This window comes from Myotis davidii, unplaced genomic scaffold (genome assembly GCF_000327345.1).
Source record: "Myotis davidii unplaced genomic scaffold, ASM32734v1 scaffold946, whole genome shotgun sequence".
NCBI lineage: Eukaryota > Metazoa > Chordata > Mammalia > Chiroptera > Vespertilionidae > Myotis > Myotis davidii.
This window is the reverse complement of record NW_006297395.1, coordinates 1,835,835-1,853,287: the sequence shown is the minus strand read 5'-3', so window position 1 is coordinate 1,853,287 and position 17,453 is coordinate 1,835,835. Positions and strand designations below refer to the sequence as shown.

General features: G+C 40.6%; 1 protein-coding gene across 1 annotated transcript in view; it reads left to right on the top strand.

Moving 5' to 3' along the window:
- Positions 1 to 4,957, top strand: part of LOC102762858 (vitamin D 25-hydroxylase) — a 16,126-nt gene extending 11,169 nt beyond the window's left edge. The window contains exons 3-5 of the mRNA XM_006773193.2: positions 1,781 to 2,413; positions 3,233 to 3,562; positions 4,681 to 4,957. Of these exons, the coding sequence (XP_006773256.1) occupies positions 1,781 to 2,413; positions 3,233 to 3,562; positions 4,681 to 4,856 (1,139 nt within the window). The 3' untranslated portion in view covers positions 4,857 to 4,957. The remainder of the gene's footprint in view (positions 1 to 1,780; positions 2,414 to 3,232; positions 3,563 to 4,680) is intronic.
- Positions 4,958 to 17,453: the final 12,496 nt, after the last annotated feature.

The window sequence follows — 17,453 nt, the reverse complement described above, 5'->3', positions numbered from 1 at the left end:
GAGGGAGGGAGGGAGGGAGGAAGGGAGGGGTCCTGAAGCGTTCTTTAAAAAAACAAAACACAACACAACATTTATTCTCATAGAGCTGGAGGCAGGAAAGTCGAAATCAAGGTGCTGGCAGATTTCCTGGTGTCTGGAAAAGGCCTGCTTCCTGCCTGGTAGACAGCTACCTTCTTTCTGTCTCTTCACATGGCCAAGAGTAGTCACCTTTTCCCATATCCCTTCTTATAAGGGCATCCATCCCATTCAGGAGGGTTCTATGATGCTCTGTCCACTGAGCCAAACCAGCTATGGCATTGTTTTCTTCTTGATAGTTAAAGAGAAAATAGTCCATAGCACCCACATCAGAACAGCAGAGTATAATATGGAGACTCAGAAATTTTGAGGCATCAGATATCAACATTAGAAGTTTGAGTTTCATGTTTGCCCTCTGTCTTAGTTTGAGCTGCTATTACAAAAATATCATAGACTGAATGGCTTAACCAACATTTAGCCCTGGCAGGTGGCTCTGGTGGTGGACCATTGTCCATTATCAAAAAGTGGCAGGTTCAATTCCCAGTCAGGGCACATACCTAGGCTGCAGTTCCATCCCTGATTGGGGTGCTTACAGGAGGCAACCGATTGATGTTGCTCTCTATCTCATCTCCATCTCTCTCTCTCTCTCTCTCTCTCTCTCTTCCCCCCTTCCCCCTCAAATCAGTAAAAACATATCCTTGGGTGAGGTTTAAAATAACACAACATTTGGCCCTAGCTGGTTTGGCTCAGTGGATAGAGCATAGGACTGCGGACTGAAGGGTCCCAGGTTTGATTCCAGTCAAGGGCACATGCCTGGGTTGTGGACTCGATCCCCAGTATGGATGGTGCAGGTCCTGAAGCGTTCTTTAAAAAAACAAAACACAACACAACATTTATTCTCATAGAGCTGGAGGCAGGAAAGTCGAAATCAAGGTGCTGGCAGATTTCCTGGTGTCTGGAAAAGGCCTGCTTCCTGCCTGGTAGACAGCTACCTTCTTTCTGTCTCTTCACATGGCCAAGAGTAGTCACCTTTTCCCATATCCCTTCTTATAAGGGCATCCATCCCATTCAGGAGGGTTCTATCCTCATGACCTAATTACCTCCCAAAGGCCCCACCTCCTAATATTGTTACATTGGGGGTTAGGCTTCAACATATGAATTTTGTGGGACACAAACATTCCGCCATGGTACTCTCTTTGGCTTGAGTATTTTCACAACATGGACACCTCATTCAGGCTACCTTGCCTTTGCCAGAGTTATCTTAGGTAATATATACCTTTAACAGAAGGAAATGTATATTCTAAAATCTAGTCTTAATAAAGCAGAAAATTTCTAATTCTAGAAATATGATTTCCAGATGTTTGTTTAATCCAAAATAGAATTTTGCCTACAAAATGTACAGTTATTTGTCTTTTGTAAATTAGACTTATAGTAAAAGATGGGTAATAAAGCCACCTGGGCCTACTTCACCCAGGTTGAATTACACAAGAATGTTCAGTTTCTTGTTACAGGAGAATTATAGGTCTTTTCTGCCTATCCCAGATGGTAAGTAGACATGCTTTTCATGTTTATAATATTCTGTGGCTAAGGAGTAGCAGGAAACAGCTCTTATCTGCTGGGTCTAGTTTTAGTTTTATAGAAAGATAATTTGGAGAAGAATGACTAACGATCTTTTTTTTCCTTTTCTTTTCTCCATAGCCTTTTTAGCTGTTAGGGACAGGGATGTAAGAACGGTAACATTTTTTACCTTCCTTTTTTGTTTCAGGTTTACTCAATTCCAAGTATGGCCGAGGATGGGTTGATCACAGAAGGTTAGCTGTGAACAGCTTTCGCTATTTTGGATATGGCCAAAAGTCTTTTGAATCTAAAATTTTAGAGGAAACCAAATTTTTCATTGATGCTGTTGAAACGTACAAAGGCAGACCTTTTGACTTCAAACAGTTAATAACAAATGCTGTTTCAAACATAACCAACCTGATTATTTTTGGAGAACGATTCACTTACGAAGACACTGATTTCCAACACATGATTGAGCTATTTAGTGAGAATGTGGAGCTAGCTGCCAGTGCCTCCGTCTTCCTGTATAATGCCTTCCCATGGATTGGCCTCTTACCTTTTGGGAAACATCAACAGCTGTTCAGAAATGCCGCTGTGGTCTATGATTTTCTCTCCAGGCTTATTGAAAAAGCTTCTCTCAACAGAAAGCCTCAGTTACCTCAGCATTTTGTTGATGCTTATTTAGATGAGATGGATCATGGTAAAAATGACCCATTATCTACTTTCTCCAAAGAAAACCTAATTTTCTCTGTGGGTGAACTCATCATTGCTGGGACTGAAACTACAACCAATGTGCTCCGATGGGCAATTCTTTTCATGGCACTTTATCCTCACATTCAAGGTGAGGGTTCTCTCCATCTCAAGGTCTGAACTTACATTTAGGATTCACAGATGTTTTAGAGTCTTTGACCATGTTCAAAGCAGTTTATTTAGGAACTCCTGCAGTGTTAGCCAAGAAGAAAAATATTTAATACTTATAAAAAGTTTCCTTTTTTAAAAAAAATAGATATTTATTGATTTCAGAGAGGAAGGGAGAGGGAGAAAGATACAAACATCAATGATGAGAGATAATCATGGATCCACTGCCTCCTGCATGACCCCCACTTGATATTAAACCCACAACCCAGGCATGTGCCCTGACTGGGAATCGAACTGCAACCCGGTTTATAGGTACACGGTCAATCACTGAGTCACACCAGCCAGGAAAGTTTTCAAATCTATTATCTCAATTCATGTGAACACCTTAGAGACAGGTCATATTATGCCTATTTTATAAATGAGGAAGGCTGAGTGGCTGACGTGCCCAGGCTCAATCACTGGAAGTGGCAGAACTGGGACCTGAACCCTGGTTGTTTTGATTCAAGTTTTATGCTTTATTATTTTCCTTGCTGAGACTGAGATGTTATTCCAATTCTAGGTTTGTTTGATTTTTATTTTACTGTGTTATTCACAACAAAGTTACCCAGAGCATTGATTACTGGTAGTAGAAGATATATGGTATATATTTAAATAAACTCCCAGATAATGAAAAATTTGCATCTGGGTGGACACATGCCCTACTTATTACTACAGGTTATTCCTTGTTTACCACAAAGGGAAATTACTTTAGATACACTTTTTCAGTGTTGCATAATAACTTGAACACTTTCTTCTCTAACAGGACAAGTTCAGAAAGAGATTGATTTAATTATGGGACCCAATGGGAAGCCTTCTTGGGATCACAAATGCAAAATGCCTTACACTGAGGCAGTTTTGCATGAAGTTTTACGATTCTGTAATATAGTGCCATTAGGGATTTTCCATGCAACCTCTGAAGATGCAATTGTACGTGGTTATTCTATTCCTAAAGGCACAACAGTAATCACAAATCTTTATTCTGTACACTTTGATGAAAAGTACTGGAGAGACCCAGAAATATTCTATCCGGAGCGATTTCTGGACAGCAGTGGATATTTTTCCAAGAAGGAAGCTTTGGTTCCGTTTTCCCTAGGTAAGTGAACTTTCACAGTGGCATAACTTCAGGACAAAGTATAATGGTGGTTCATTAATATAACATTTTTGCTGTTGTTAATCCTCACCAGAGGTATTTTTTCCTCCGTTGATTTTTTAGAGAGTGGAAGGGAGGGAGAGGAGAGAGACATTGATATCGCTGTGAGAAAAACACATCAATTGGTTGCCTCCCACACACGCCCTGACTGGGGCAGGGACGGAACCTGCAATCCAGATACACACAAATTTCGAACCTTGAACGGAAATCGAACCCATGACCCTTCAGTGTGAGGGTTGACGTTCTAACCACTGAGCACCCCGGCTATTGCATTAGTATAACATCTTAATCTGAAGCTCTCTGTTGTAGAATTACATATTTCAACTCTGAAAACATAGCATTGATTCTTACAGGAGAGAATAGTTTAATTAGAGGTCATTAACACCCATATCTACTCAAAAATAAACAAGCATTAATTGAGTATCTAGAGAGAAACTGATGAGAGCTCTGGCTTCTGAAACATTTTTGTCTGTGGATTTTTGGCTTGTAATCAAAACTCCAAGAGCTAGAAGGTCAGTAACAAGTAGCTTGAGGAACAGATCCAGGGAGGGGAATGACTCATAATTTGAAGTGAAACAAGAATCGAGCTCTCTTGGCTCCTAGTTTATTATATCTCTTTTCTAAAAATACTGCTTCTGCAGTGAAAAGTGCACAGATCACAAGACCCTTGGGAGATGGACTGGAAACTCTTCCTTTAATTGGGGAAGGGTACACTTTGAGTCATCTGAAATGAAATGACCTTCTCTTGAATCTATAGAACAAAATGTCACACTTCAAATTAGATCTTTCACGGCATACCTCAGGCTCTGTTGCAATGGTCAAGGGATGTGGGGGAGGGACTAATAAGTTTACAAAGTCCAGGAAGGTAAAGAAATGGATTCTGGGAGATGAAAAGCCAACTTTTATTCTTTGGAGTTTAAGGAAATTCTTTAGTAAGAATAACCTTTTGTAACTTTTTTTAAATTCCAGATTTCCGGAATTTAGACATACATTTTGTAATGTATTAGATATACATTTTGGATTTTAAAAAGTGACAATGTCTGTTTTTTTTTTCTGTTTAGGAAGACGACACTGTCTTGGAGAACAGCTGGCTCGGATGGAAATGTTCCTGTTTTTTACAGCATTGCTTCAGCGGTTTCACTTGCATTTTCCCCATGAACTGGCTCCAGATCTGAAGCCCAGGTTAGGCATGACCTTGCAGCCCCAGCCCTTCCTCATCTGTGTGGAAAGACGCTGAAAGGGCACGACGCCGTGTGGAATGAGGCCACATGTTCACCTCACCCCTGAACCTAGTTTAATCATTGTATGTGTTTGGACAAAAGCCACAGCATCAGAAAGTTAACACAAATGTGTCTTTATTTCATTTTATTTTTTTAAATGCAGATTATGAGATTCTGGATTACTTTTTTAAAAAACATGTTTTTATTGATTTCAGAGAAGAGGGGAAAGGGAGAGGAAGAGGGAGAGGGAGAGGGAGAGAGAGAGAAATACCAATGATGAGAGAGAAACATCGATGGGTGCCCTCTACTGGAGATCAAGGCCACACCTTGGGCATGTGCCCTGATAGGGAATCGAACCATGACCTCCTGGTTCATAGGTCAGTGCTCACCCACTGAGCCACACTGGCCAGGCCACACAGATTTGATTTTTTTAAAAATATATTTTATTGATTTTATAGAGGAAGGGAGAGGGAGAGAGATAGAAATATCAATGATGAGAGAGAATCATTGATTGGCTGCCTCCTGCATGCCCCCTACTGGGGATCAAGCCTGCAACCCAGGAATGAGCCCTTGGCCGAAATCGAACCTGGGACCCTTCAGTCCACAGGCTGATGCTCTATCCACTGAGCCAAACCAGCTAGGGCAGATTTGATTTTTGTCAAGCTTTTATGACTTCTATGGTAGAATTATCTCTTGAGGAAAACAAAGATGCAAACGCCAGGTGTTGCTTAAGATACTAAGATTTGCCATGGTCGCCTTAAGCAGAGCTTGACTTTCCAGCCTCTTGAGCACCAGGAACCCCTCCTTCCATCTTGCTCCTGTCCTGGGGGCTTTACTTCCAAATGCCAATGCCAGCTCCCTTCTGGTCAGGTATGTCATTAATAGTTTGTGTGGTACTAGTCCAGTTTAATAGAGAACTAAAGGAGAAATTAGAACTCAAATGAGTTTGGACTACAGAGACATTTTAGATATGGTGGCAGATGATAGAAGAAATATCTATGTATTTAATGTAGAACCTTCCAGTGCTCTCAAATCTTGCTCCCTGCTATGTCTTCATACTGAGTATCCATCCCCAAAGCAGCAGTTCTTACAATAATGTATTTAAAATATAAATAAAATGTAGCGATTAATTCTTGGTAGGCACAGACAATTTTTTCCAAAACCAGTCACAGGGCTTAAAGAATGAATTCTTTTGACTTTTAGAGGTCTTTAAGCATTTCCACAATTACTGTTATATGAGGGACTTCCTACAATAATTATGCCAGGAACACAAGTGTAAACTGTGACTGTCTTGATCAAACGGGTATGTGTATTCCAGGTATAGGTTTCTGTTTTAAAATCTTAATTCTTTTAAAGTTGTACATTAAGGGTTCATGCTCTCATAACTTGGCCCATGAATAGTTGCAGCCTCAGAGTAAGTGCACAGTGACTTCTGTTAAAATATGTTCCCTTTTTGTATGACATGGGGAATAAGAATGTATGTGTGTATAAATATGCATTATGCACTTGTATTTGAATAAAAAGCACTGGCCAGATTAATGTGAACCTAATGAAAATGGTGATTTCTAAGAGACTGAGAGAAAAGGGTAGAAGTGACATCTTAGTGTGTTTGACTTCCATTAATTAAAATTTTGATTATATACCAGTAATTATATTCATTTATATGTAATATATAATAAAAATATGTATTAAATATCTACACTAATAAAAGAGAAACATGCAAATTGGTGTCACTCTGCTACGCCCACCAGCCAATCAGAGTGACTATGCAAATTAACCCAACAGAGCAAAGACTGAAGGCTCCAGCTGGAGTGAAGACTGAAGACTGAAGAGGCTTGGCTTCTCTGCTGCAACTGCAGCGAAGACAAGCCTCGCTGTGGCCACAGCTGAGAAGAAAACTGATGCCAGCAGCCAGGGGAAGGAAGGCCTATTGCGCGAATCTTCATGCAATGGGCTTCTAGTACAATACATAAATGAATAAAATTAAAGCCACAATGATTTAAAGATATATTTTTAAAAATTAAAATAATTTTTTTACAAAGCACTAATTAATACCCAGATTAAATTGGAATCATTTAAAGGTCCCAAATGATTTTAATGTGCAGCTTGTATAAAATACTATCTTAAGCTTCTCCAACTTTCCAAAACTGACACCTGCAGTAATAAAAAAATATCTAAATAGTCCTATAACAAATAAATTTAAATCATACTTTAAGACAGCGATTCTCAACCTGTGGGTAGCGACCCCTTTGGGGGTCGAACGACCCTTTCAAGGGGTCACCTAAATACATCCTGCATATCAGATATTTACATTACGATTCATAACTAGCAAAATTACAGTTATGAAGTAGCAAAGAAAATAATTTTATGGTTGGTCACCACAACATGAGGAACTGTATTAAAGGGTCACAGCATTAGGAAGGTTGAGAACCACTGCTTTAGGAAAATGTCAACAAAGAACATTCTAGTTTTAATGACAATCCTATACACTTTTAGAGATACGAAATGACATCTGCCCAACTGCTTTTGATGCTAGTATAATTTCGATGCCAAATGCATTATCTATATACAGAAAGAAAAATATATGTCAAACTCATTTATGCACAGAGATGCAAAAAAATATATAGCATGCATACCAAATTGCCTCTTATAAAGACACCAGTCATATTTGATTAGAACCCTCACAATGGACTTATTTTAACTTAATTAACTTTTTAAAGGTCCTGTCTTCCAAAGCAGCCACATTCTGAGATACTAAGGGTTAGGACTGTAACATATGTAGGGGGTGGAGGGGGTCGCTAAGCTCATAACACCAGATAATGAAGAATTACAGGGCCACCCTAGCCAGTGTGGCTCAGTGGAGCGTCAGCCTGTGGACTCAAGGGTCCCGGGTTCGATTCCGGTCAGGGGATGTACCTTGGCTGCGGGCACATTCCCAGTAGGGAGTGTGCAGGAGGCAGCTGATTGATGTTTCTCTCTCATCCATGTTTCTAACTCTATCCCTCTTCCTTCCTCTCTGTAAAAAAAAAAAAAATCAATAAAATATATTTTAAAAAAATAAAGCATTACAGGGCCAAGATCTAAATGGAGGAAAGCTGGAATGCCACACTTTTATTCCAGAATTGTGAACAAATCTGAAAGAAACAACTGAGAGGCTGATGGAGTAAAGCACAGTTTTTGATAGATTCACAGAGCTAGGGGCTAAAAAATTGGAGAATATGGACTACCAAGGCACTCTACAAAGCTGTACTTCAGCCCTAGCTGGTTTTGCTCAGTGGATAGAGTGTTGACCTGTGAACCCAAAGGTCCCAGGTTTGATTCCGGTCAAGGGCACACGCCCTGGTTGTGGGTTCAATCCCTAATAGGGGGCGTGCAGAAGGCAGCCGATCAATGATTCCCTCTCATTGATATTTCTATCTCCTCTCTCCCTTCCTCTCTGAAATGTTAAAAAAAAAAAAAAAAAGGTATACTTCAGAGTATGAGTGGAAAAAATGGACTTCAGTGACATTGAAGCTAAGCTCTGAATCACCTCAGTCCCTGACTGGATTAAGATGATTCAAGATTCCCAGCAGCTTGCCAGAGGCAATCAGATCTTCTCTGGAGAAAAATGAAAATCCTAGGCCTCAAATATGTTTTGAATTTTTTTATATACAATGTTGGCACTCAATAATAACTAGCATACAAGGAGACAAGGTATCAATTGAAACCAAAAGAAATAATAGACAACAGAAAAAGACCTTCGGCAGATCCAGATATAAAATCAGCTGCACACTTTACCATGAACATGCTTAATATACTGGTAGTGCTCTACCATGATTCTGTTTACTAGGTGGATTTGCTCATTCCAACTCTACCCCAACCCCATCCCCATCCCCAAGTGTTAACTGCTCCTACCATTGCCAGGAGAACTGTCCTCATTTGATGGGGTCATCTCTCCTGGAATCCCTAGGACAGTGGTTCTCAACCTTCCTAATGCCACAACCCTTTAATACAGTTTCCCATGTTGTGGTGATCCCCAATTTCATTGTTACAAATTGAACATAATTAAAGCATAATGATTAATCACAAAAACAATATGTAATTATATATGTGTTTTCCGATGGTCTTAGGCGACCCCTGTGAAAGGGATGGAACTGGAGAGCATTATGCTAAGCAAAATAAGCCAGTTGGAGAAAGCCCCCCGCCCCATTCTCCTCCCTCAAAGGCAGTAACTGACTAATCCAGTAGTATCTAAGTCACACCCACAATCCTTGCCTCAGGGAGGACAATTGTGTGCTCCAGGGCTTCATCCTAAGGGACCAGGGTAAGGACTTGAGCCACATAAACACCTTGAGCTTCTCCCATGCCACTTCCTCCTTCTCTTACAAAATTTGAAACCAGACAACCAGTGGGTCTGTGGTGCCTGTCACTGCTTGAGCCAATTGAGCAGAGATGGGGTTGGATCATATAGGAGCATTTATTCCAATAATGCCAGCAACATGGGAGAGCAGCAGGTCATCCATGAAAATCTCCCTCTCCCACCATAAGCCAGGGGTTTGCAAAGGGCAGGCACATCCCAGACACCATTGTTTCCTTTCACAACTAGATGGTTAATCTTTCCATGATAATAGGCAGTTCTCAGATGGGAATGGACTGCATTCAAGCTTGACTCCCAGATCCCCGGGGGTGTACAACTCCCAGCCAGGTTAGAATATGCTTTCTTTAATCAGAACTGAACCATCACAGTTAACGGAGTGTGATTATTATTTCTTATAACTATAGCTAGTCTCCACTATTCTGTTTCTCCCTCCTGCCCATAATTGTTTCATCTAAGCTTTCTTCAATAATAGGGTAACCGGACAACCAAGGGGTCCGGGCTGCCTGTCACTACTTGAGCCAATTAAGCAGAGATAGGGTTAAATCATATATGAGCGTTTATTCCAATAATGCTGGCAGTATGGGAGAGCACAGTTTTTGATAGATCTACAAAAATCTTCTCTGCCTCTCCCCATAAGCCAGCTGCTTATATTCAGTAGAAGGACAAAGATTACGTGGGAAAGTAGGAATTACAGGCATGGGAAAGTAGGCACGGTATATTATCATTACAGGTTATAAATCATGAGGCTGGGGGGAGAGGGGCCTTGCACAGAGCAGGTGCCTCTGGGCACCCCGGGACCAGATTACAGGCAATAGGGGTTTGGGGTTATAAAGAGCGGGTGCCCCTGGGACTAGATTGTTTCAGCCACCAGGTTGTAAATCTTTCCATTGCATTGGGATGTTAGCTCCCATGTCCCAGGGCATACAACTCAGGTTAGAATGTGCTTTCTCTAATCAGAACAGAACTATCACAATTAACAGAGCATGATTAACATTTCTTTTTTCCCCCCTATTTTTTGTTCCTTTTTTTAAAGAGAAATTAACCAAGTCATGCAAGAGCTGGAGAAGATTGTTTCATATTTCTTATAATTGTAGCTGGTCCCCAATATTCCATTTCTGCCCCTAATAATAGCAGTTTCACAAGAATTCCAAACCCAGGCTCTGCTTCTAGGAAACCTAACATGTTTAAGATCAAGAAATTCATCAAAAAATTAAAAACCATAAAAGAAAATCAAGCATTAATTCTAAAACTTACCAAAAATTTAAGGACTTAGTGGATGGATTTTATAGCAGACAAGACACAGCTGAAATGTTGTGAAGAAACCGCCTAGAATTAAGTACAGAGAGGTAAAAGGTTGGAAAATACAAAAATAAAAATAAAATAAACAGCATAAGAGACATAGGGGATATAATGTTAATATTTAACTTGTGTACTTGAAACCCAGAGCAGGAGAACAAAAAGAATTGGACAGAGTAATATTTGAAAATCTAATATAAAAGATTTCCAAGACTAATAAAAGACACCAGGCCAGAGTTTCAAGAAGCTCAATGAATGCCACACAGGGTAAATAGGAAGAAAATCACTCCAAAGCAACAAGGCTAACTTCACAATAGAGACAGTGGCAAGCCAGAAGACACCATGATCTCTCTTTAAATGCTGAAAGAAAATACTTAATGTAGAACATTACATGCAGCCTTGACAATCTTCATTTCAGGCTGTGAGACATTTCAGACAAATAGAAGTCAGGTGAGTGGTTGTCTCAAGCAGGGAGGAAGAGGCGTGTGAGGACTTATGGGAGAAAGTCGTGTTTGCTGTATAATGGTATTTACTTTATAATGCTTTATTTTGCTGTGTATATTTTTGTGTATTTGAAACCAAAATGTGGATATCTGAGTCCGAGTTCGTTGTCTCGCCGAAATCGAAGAAAGAAGTTGCAGACAAAAACAGTTAGCGGGAGCAAAATTCAGTGAGTGCATCCAAGCTAATTAAAGTCTAATAGTCCATGTATAGAGTCCCACAAGGGAATAAGCCATGTGGGCACAGGGATGTGCTCCCTCACAACAGGAATCCCAGGTATCCATTGTGCTCTGTGACTGGGGAGGGGAGAGAGGAAGCCACTTGCACTTTTTTATGTGTACGCTTGTTAGTTTCTAAGTGGTTATCTGCAAGCTGCCAGTCTAAGCAATATCCATACATTTTAAAGTTCATTCCTCTCCCGTGCACCCTTCCTTCCCCACCTAGTTGGGGTGTCTTAGTAACTCCGCCTAGTTGAGTTTTTGGGTTTTACTTTCCCTTCCCGTGGTCCCGCCCCTACCTACCTACCTTTTTTTGTTTGCTTGTTTCATATTCATAATGTATATTTTACAAAGACATTAAAATTTTTTACTCATTTGTGTTTTTTTGTTAATCCTCACCCGAGGATATTTTTTCCATTGATTTTTAGAGAGAGTGGGAGGGAGGGGGAGAAACATCTATGTGAAAGAGACACATGGATTGGTTGCCTCTCACACATGCTCCGACCAGACCAGGGATCGAGCCTGCAACTGATATATGTGCCCTTGACCAGGAATCAAACCTGAGACCTTTCAATCCAAGGGCCAACACTCTAACCATTGAGCAACTGGCTAGGCCTGTCTGTACTCATTTTTTAAGGTAAAAATATTCCACTTATAAATGATCTTCTAAAGCAGATGAGTCTCTATACTCAATGAAGAACAATGACTATTTTTCAAATATTGTATGTAGTGATGATTAAGAAAAGGTTTGCAATATTGTGATTTACAATAAATATAATTTGGTCATTCAGATAACCCCAAATATATTTTTCCTATGTTTGGTCTTATCTACAGTTCCTGACTCACAATACCCAATTTCCTGAATGCTAAGAGCAATGGGAGCATTTTTTGTTATAATATTGGTCTCTTGATCTCAATTCCTGAAAAACTGCTTCAGAGCCATAAAGGTGAAATGGGTGTCTTGTTATTCAAATCAAGCCCCTTTCTGCCACAGCTGGGTTTATGTTAATACGATGATTTTGGGGAAGCACCTGAAGATGGGTTGTCAGGGGAACCAATCCAGAGTAGAGGGTTTGAACTCTTAGTCCCACCCCCTGTTTTCCGGGTAGGAAAAATTGGCTGGAGATTGAACCAATCACCAATAGCCAATGAGTTAATTAGAGAGGCCTGTGTAATGAAGAGACCATAAAACCCTCAAAAGGAGGGGGTTTGTCTACAGAACCCATCCCCAGACTCCGGGAGGATAGATGTTCTTCTAATCAGGACACTGCCTGTGTCTTCATCCCCCAGTTGGTTCGTATCGTTCAATATCCTCTGTAACAAACTAGTGACCTAGTGAGTAAACTGGTTTCCCGAGCCACGCTAGCAAATTACTCCAACCCTAGGAAGGGGTCGTGGAAATCTCTGGTTTATAGTTAGTCGCTCAGAAGTACAGGTAATAACCGGAACTTGCAATTGGCACCTGAAGTTTAAGGAGGGCGCCGTGGGAACCTCCAGCCTGTAGTCGGTGAGTCGTGATTGGCATCTGAATCACAGAGCAGTCTTGGAGGACTGAGCGCCTAACTGTGGAATTTGCTATCTTTGGTAGACAGTGCCAGAATTGAGTTGAAAGTTAGGACACCTAGCTGGTGTCGGAGAATTGCGTGTCGCTGGTGTGGGGGAACTACATCCCCACATTGGAATTGGTTCCAGAACCCTTAGGTTTAATTTTAAAACTGAAACTTAAGTCAACATTTTAAAATTGAGATTTCTTTTAGGAATTGTATAATCTTTTTAAAATGTGAAATTTTGTTGATGCTGGGCTGTCATTTTGAATGGCAAACAGTTGACGCTGAGTTATGGCATATGATATACACAATGCACTATGCCAAGTCCATATCATTAATTTATCTGGTCTTACAGGAATTTAAATATGTGGCCCCCGTTTTAAACATTTGGAAAAAACTCTTACTTTGGTTTCCCTGTGAATTTCTGCTTCTACAGGTTAAATACCCTTGGTTTTTTCTTTGCCGTGGTTCTTATCACTTCTGTGGGCCTCTTTGAACTTACCAGTGTTCCCTTTTAGAACATATTATCTGGCTATTACAAAATGGGTGTTTACAGACAGCATATTTTGAAAATGCAATTTAAGATACCCTTTGCAGTTTTTAAAACGAGAGAAACATGTTTATGGGCAATTGACAATAGCTCTCAGGGCTTTTATCATTAGAGGCCTTATTAAACCAGTCCTTCCCCATTTGTGCTTAACTGAAAGCAGTTGTTTGAACTTAAATACAAGGAATCATTTTTACTCTTCTTGAATTTCATTTTCTTAATGGTGGATTCTTTTTATATCTCTGGATCTTCTGTCTTCATTCTAACTGGATATATATACTTATATATATAAACATTGTACAAGTATATTTTTTACTACATGGAGGCGGAATAATACATTTGTGTGTGTGTTTTTTAATACATTTTTATTGATTTTAGAGAGGACGGAAGAGGGAGAGAGAGATAGAAACATCCGTGATGAGAAAGAATCATGGATTGGCTGCCTCCTGCAAGTCCCCCACTGGGGATCGAACCCAGGACCTTTCAGTTCGCAGGCTGATGCTCTATCCACTGAGCCAAACCAGCTAGGACCAGCTGGTAATATTAAAACAGCTCTTAAGGGACTATAGACAAAGACAAAGCTTTAGTAACCAAATCCCCACTTAACACATCTTCCTTAAGAAAGTTACTGTGGATATTATCTTTAAAAGCTTTCGTTAGCCTTGGCAGGTGTGGCTCTGTTGGTTGGGCATCATCCTGTGGAATTGTTGTATGGTATGAGTTGTGTTATTAATTATTTGATTAAACTTTGTACTCTTTTCCATAGTGGCTGCACCAATTTACAATCCCAGCAAGTGTGCAAGAGTTTCTTTTTCCCTACTTTCTTGTTAAAACGTGTTATTTCTTGTGTTTTTGATAATAGCCATTCTACCAGGTAAGAGGTGATATTTCGCTGTGGTTTTGATTTGCCTTTCCCTGATTAGTGATGTTGAGCATCATTCAGTTAGTGTAGCTGTAGGCCACCTGTATGTCTTCTTTGGAAAAATGTCTTCAGATTCTGTTTATTTTTAAAATGGATTTTTTTTTTTGCTATTGAGTTGTATGAGTTCTTTATATATTTTGGATATTAATCCCTAACAGATGACTTACAAATATAGGGTGTCCCAAAAATGTATACACATTTTGAATAATTATAATAATGCCAATGGGTTAAATCTGAAAAGAAACATTAATTGAGCTACCAGCTGTTAAAGTGTATATACATTTTGGGGGGACACCCTGTATTTTCTCCTATTTGACAGGTTGTTTTTCCATTTTGTTGATGGTTATTTTTGCTGTGCAAAAGCTTTTTAGTTTGATGTAATCCCATTTGTTTAGATTTGGTGTTGTTGCCTTTGCTTTTGATGTCAAATCCAAAATATCATTGCCGAAATCAGTGTCAAGGAGCTTACCGCTTTTTCCTTCTCGTTTTATGGTTTCAGATCTTACATTCAAGTATTTAATTCACTTTGAGTTAATTTTGTATATGGTTTAAGGTAGTGGTCTAGTTTAGTTCTTTTTTAGGTGGCTGTCCACTTTTTACAGTACCACTTACTAAAAACTGCCTTTGCCCCATTGTTTTTTTGGTTCCTTTGTCATAAATTAATTAACCGGGTATGCATGGGTTTATTTCTGGACTTTCTATTCTGTTCCATTGATCTATTTCTCTGGTTTTATCCTAATACCATACCATTTGGATTACTGTAGCTTTGTAATGTAGGTTGAAATCAGGAAGCATGATGCCTCTAACTTTGTTCTTCACTCTCAATCTCAATCTTGTTTTGGCTATTTGAGGGTCTTATGTAGTTCCATAAAGAATTTAGGATTGTTCTATTTTTGTGAAAAAATAGAATTTTTATAAGCATTGCATTGAATCTGTAGATTGCTTTGGGTAATACAGGTTTTTTAACAGTATTAATTCTTCAATCCATGAGCATGAGATATTGTTACTTTGTGTTTTTAATTTTTATCAATGTCTTACAGTTTGCAGGTCTTTTATCTCTGTTTAATTTATTTATAGGTATTTTATGGGATTGTTTTTCCAATTTGTCTTTCTGCTGGGAAGAAACATAACAGATTTGTGTATACTGATTTTATAACCATCAACTTCACTGAAGTCAATTAATTTTGTTTTTGGTGGAGTCTTTTGGGTTTTCTAATATATAATATGTCATCTACAATAGTGAGAGTTTTACTTCCTATCCGGTTTTGGTTGCCTTTTATTTCTTGTCTAGTTACTCTCTCCAGGATTTCTCATATTATGTTGAATATAAGTGGTGAGAGTGGGCACCTGTGTCTTATTCCTGATCTTACAGAGAAAGCATTCATTTTTCACTGTTGAGTACAATGTTACCTGTGGGCTTGTCATATGGCCTTTTTTATGTTGAGGTATATTCCCTATATACCCATTTTGTTGAGAATTTTAATCATAAATATACAATTTTGTCAAATGCTTTTTCTGCATCTATTGAGATATAAGATTTTATCCTTCATGGTGTGTCTGCATTGTTCTTTTTCTAACTTAAATTGCACACTTTGTTCGTTAATATGTTAGCCTTTTTTCTAATATCAATATTTAATGCCATTTTCACTGTATCTCATATTTTGGAAGATAGTACAGATGTTTTCATTATAATTTATTTCTATTTAACGTTTAAATTTCTATTATGACTTTTCTTTTTTTGACCTGGTATTATCTAGGAGCAATTTCTTAAATCTATGAAGCATATTGTTTTCAAGTGTTTTGGGTTTTTTTTTGTGTGTGTGTGTGTGTTTTCTGACCCGGACTTAATGGGAATTCCTCCTTCGTGGGGAATAGTTACAATCCCTGATCCCCATCACTAATGGGGTTCAGATTTTGGTTCACAGTCGCTGGCTGTGGGTCATGGGATTAAGCCAGTGGGCATCCTTTATGGTCTGAACTATGACTGCATCTGATTATCTTGGAACCTCCGACTTTAGTTCTTGATTAATGAAAACATTCTTGGTAAATGCTTTCACTGGTCCCTCTTTCGCAGGTCTGAGAATTTCACCTCTAGCCATAGAATATCTCCTTAAAGCAATGGTTCTCAACCTTCCTAATGCCGCGACCCTTTAGTACAGTTCCTCATGTTGTGGTGACCCCCAATTTCATTGTTACAAATTGAACATAATTAAAGCATAGTGATTAATCACAAAACAATATGTAATTATATATGTGTTTTCCAATGGTCTTAGGCGACCCCTGTGAAATGGTCGTTCGACCCCCAAAGGGGTTGCGACCCACAGGTTGAGAACCGCCGCCTTAAAGGATTTAAAGTGGACTCCTTCCACTTACAGGGTTTTGCAAGCTTTCCTCACTACCTCCCAGGGTTGATAGTGGGTAATTTGTGTCGTAGGCGTTTCTCAAGCTCCTTCTCCAAAATCACACCCTGATTCTCCGTCACCTCCGTCACCCGTGGTCACCATGGTAGGCAGAGGACCACCATAGAAAGGGGCCTCTGGGCAGCGTCCGATCCCTCCCTCTTATCGAGTCACCGAAGCCTGGCGCCCCCACCCCGGCCTATCGCCCGCCGAGAGTGACGGCACAGCGTGGCGAGGCGCGCCGGGCGGGTGGGGCTTAGTGCGGCTGGCAGGCGACCGGGTAGGGAGCAGCGATGCGCGGAGAGAAGGCGGTGGAGGACCTCCGCGAAGCAGGGATGCTCGGACGACAATAAAAAGGTAAAACCCAGACGCAAGACGATTCCTCCTGGGAACTCTCGTGGGGTCTCCCACCAGGGGCCCGCCCGCGCAGGGACGGTCCGGCCCGTGGAATCCTTTCTTCCTCACGAGCGCGAAGGCACCCCCCAGGACAATACCCACACGGCAAAGACCGGTCCTCGGGGTACGGGGGTGTCTGCGGTGACAGGATGGAGGGGACGTGCACGCAAAACGTGGGTGGACGACCCCCCCACCCCAACGGCGTGCCCACGGGACAAGGAGGGTGGTCTTGGAGGAAAGTTGCCCGAAGGGGATGAAAACGCGGATCCCTGGACCAAGGGCCCAGCCTCACCGAGCGGTGGCGGCCCTGCGCCCGCGGCTGGGGCTCAGTCACGGGGCAGTGGAGAGGCCTCGAGGTGTGGGAGCGGGCACCGTGTGGGAGTGGGCACCGCGGAATGTACGGCAGGAGACCGTGGGCGGCCCCGCGAGAT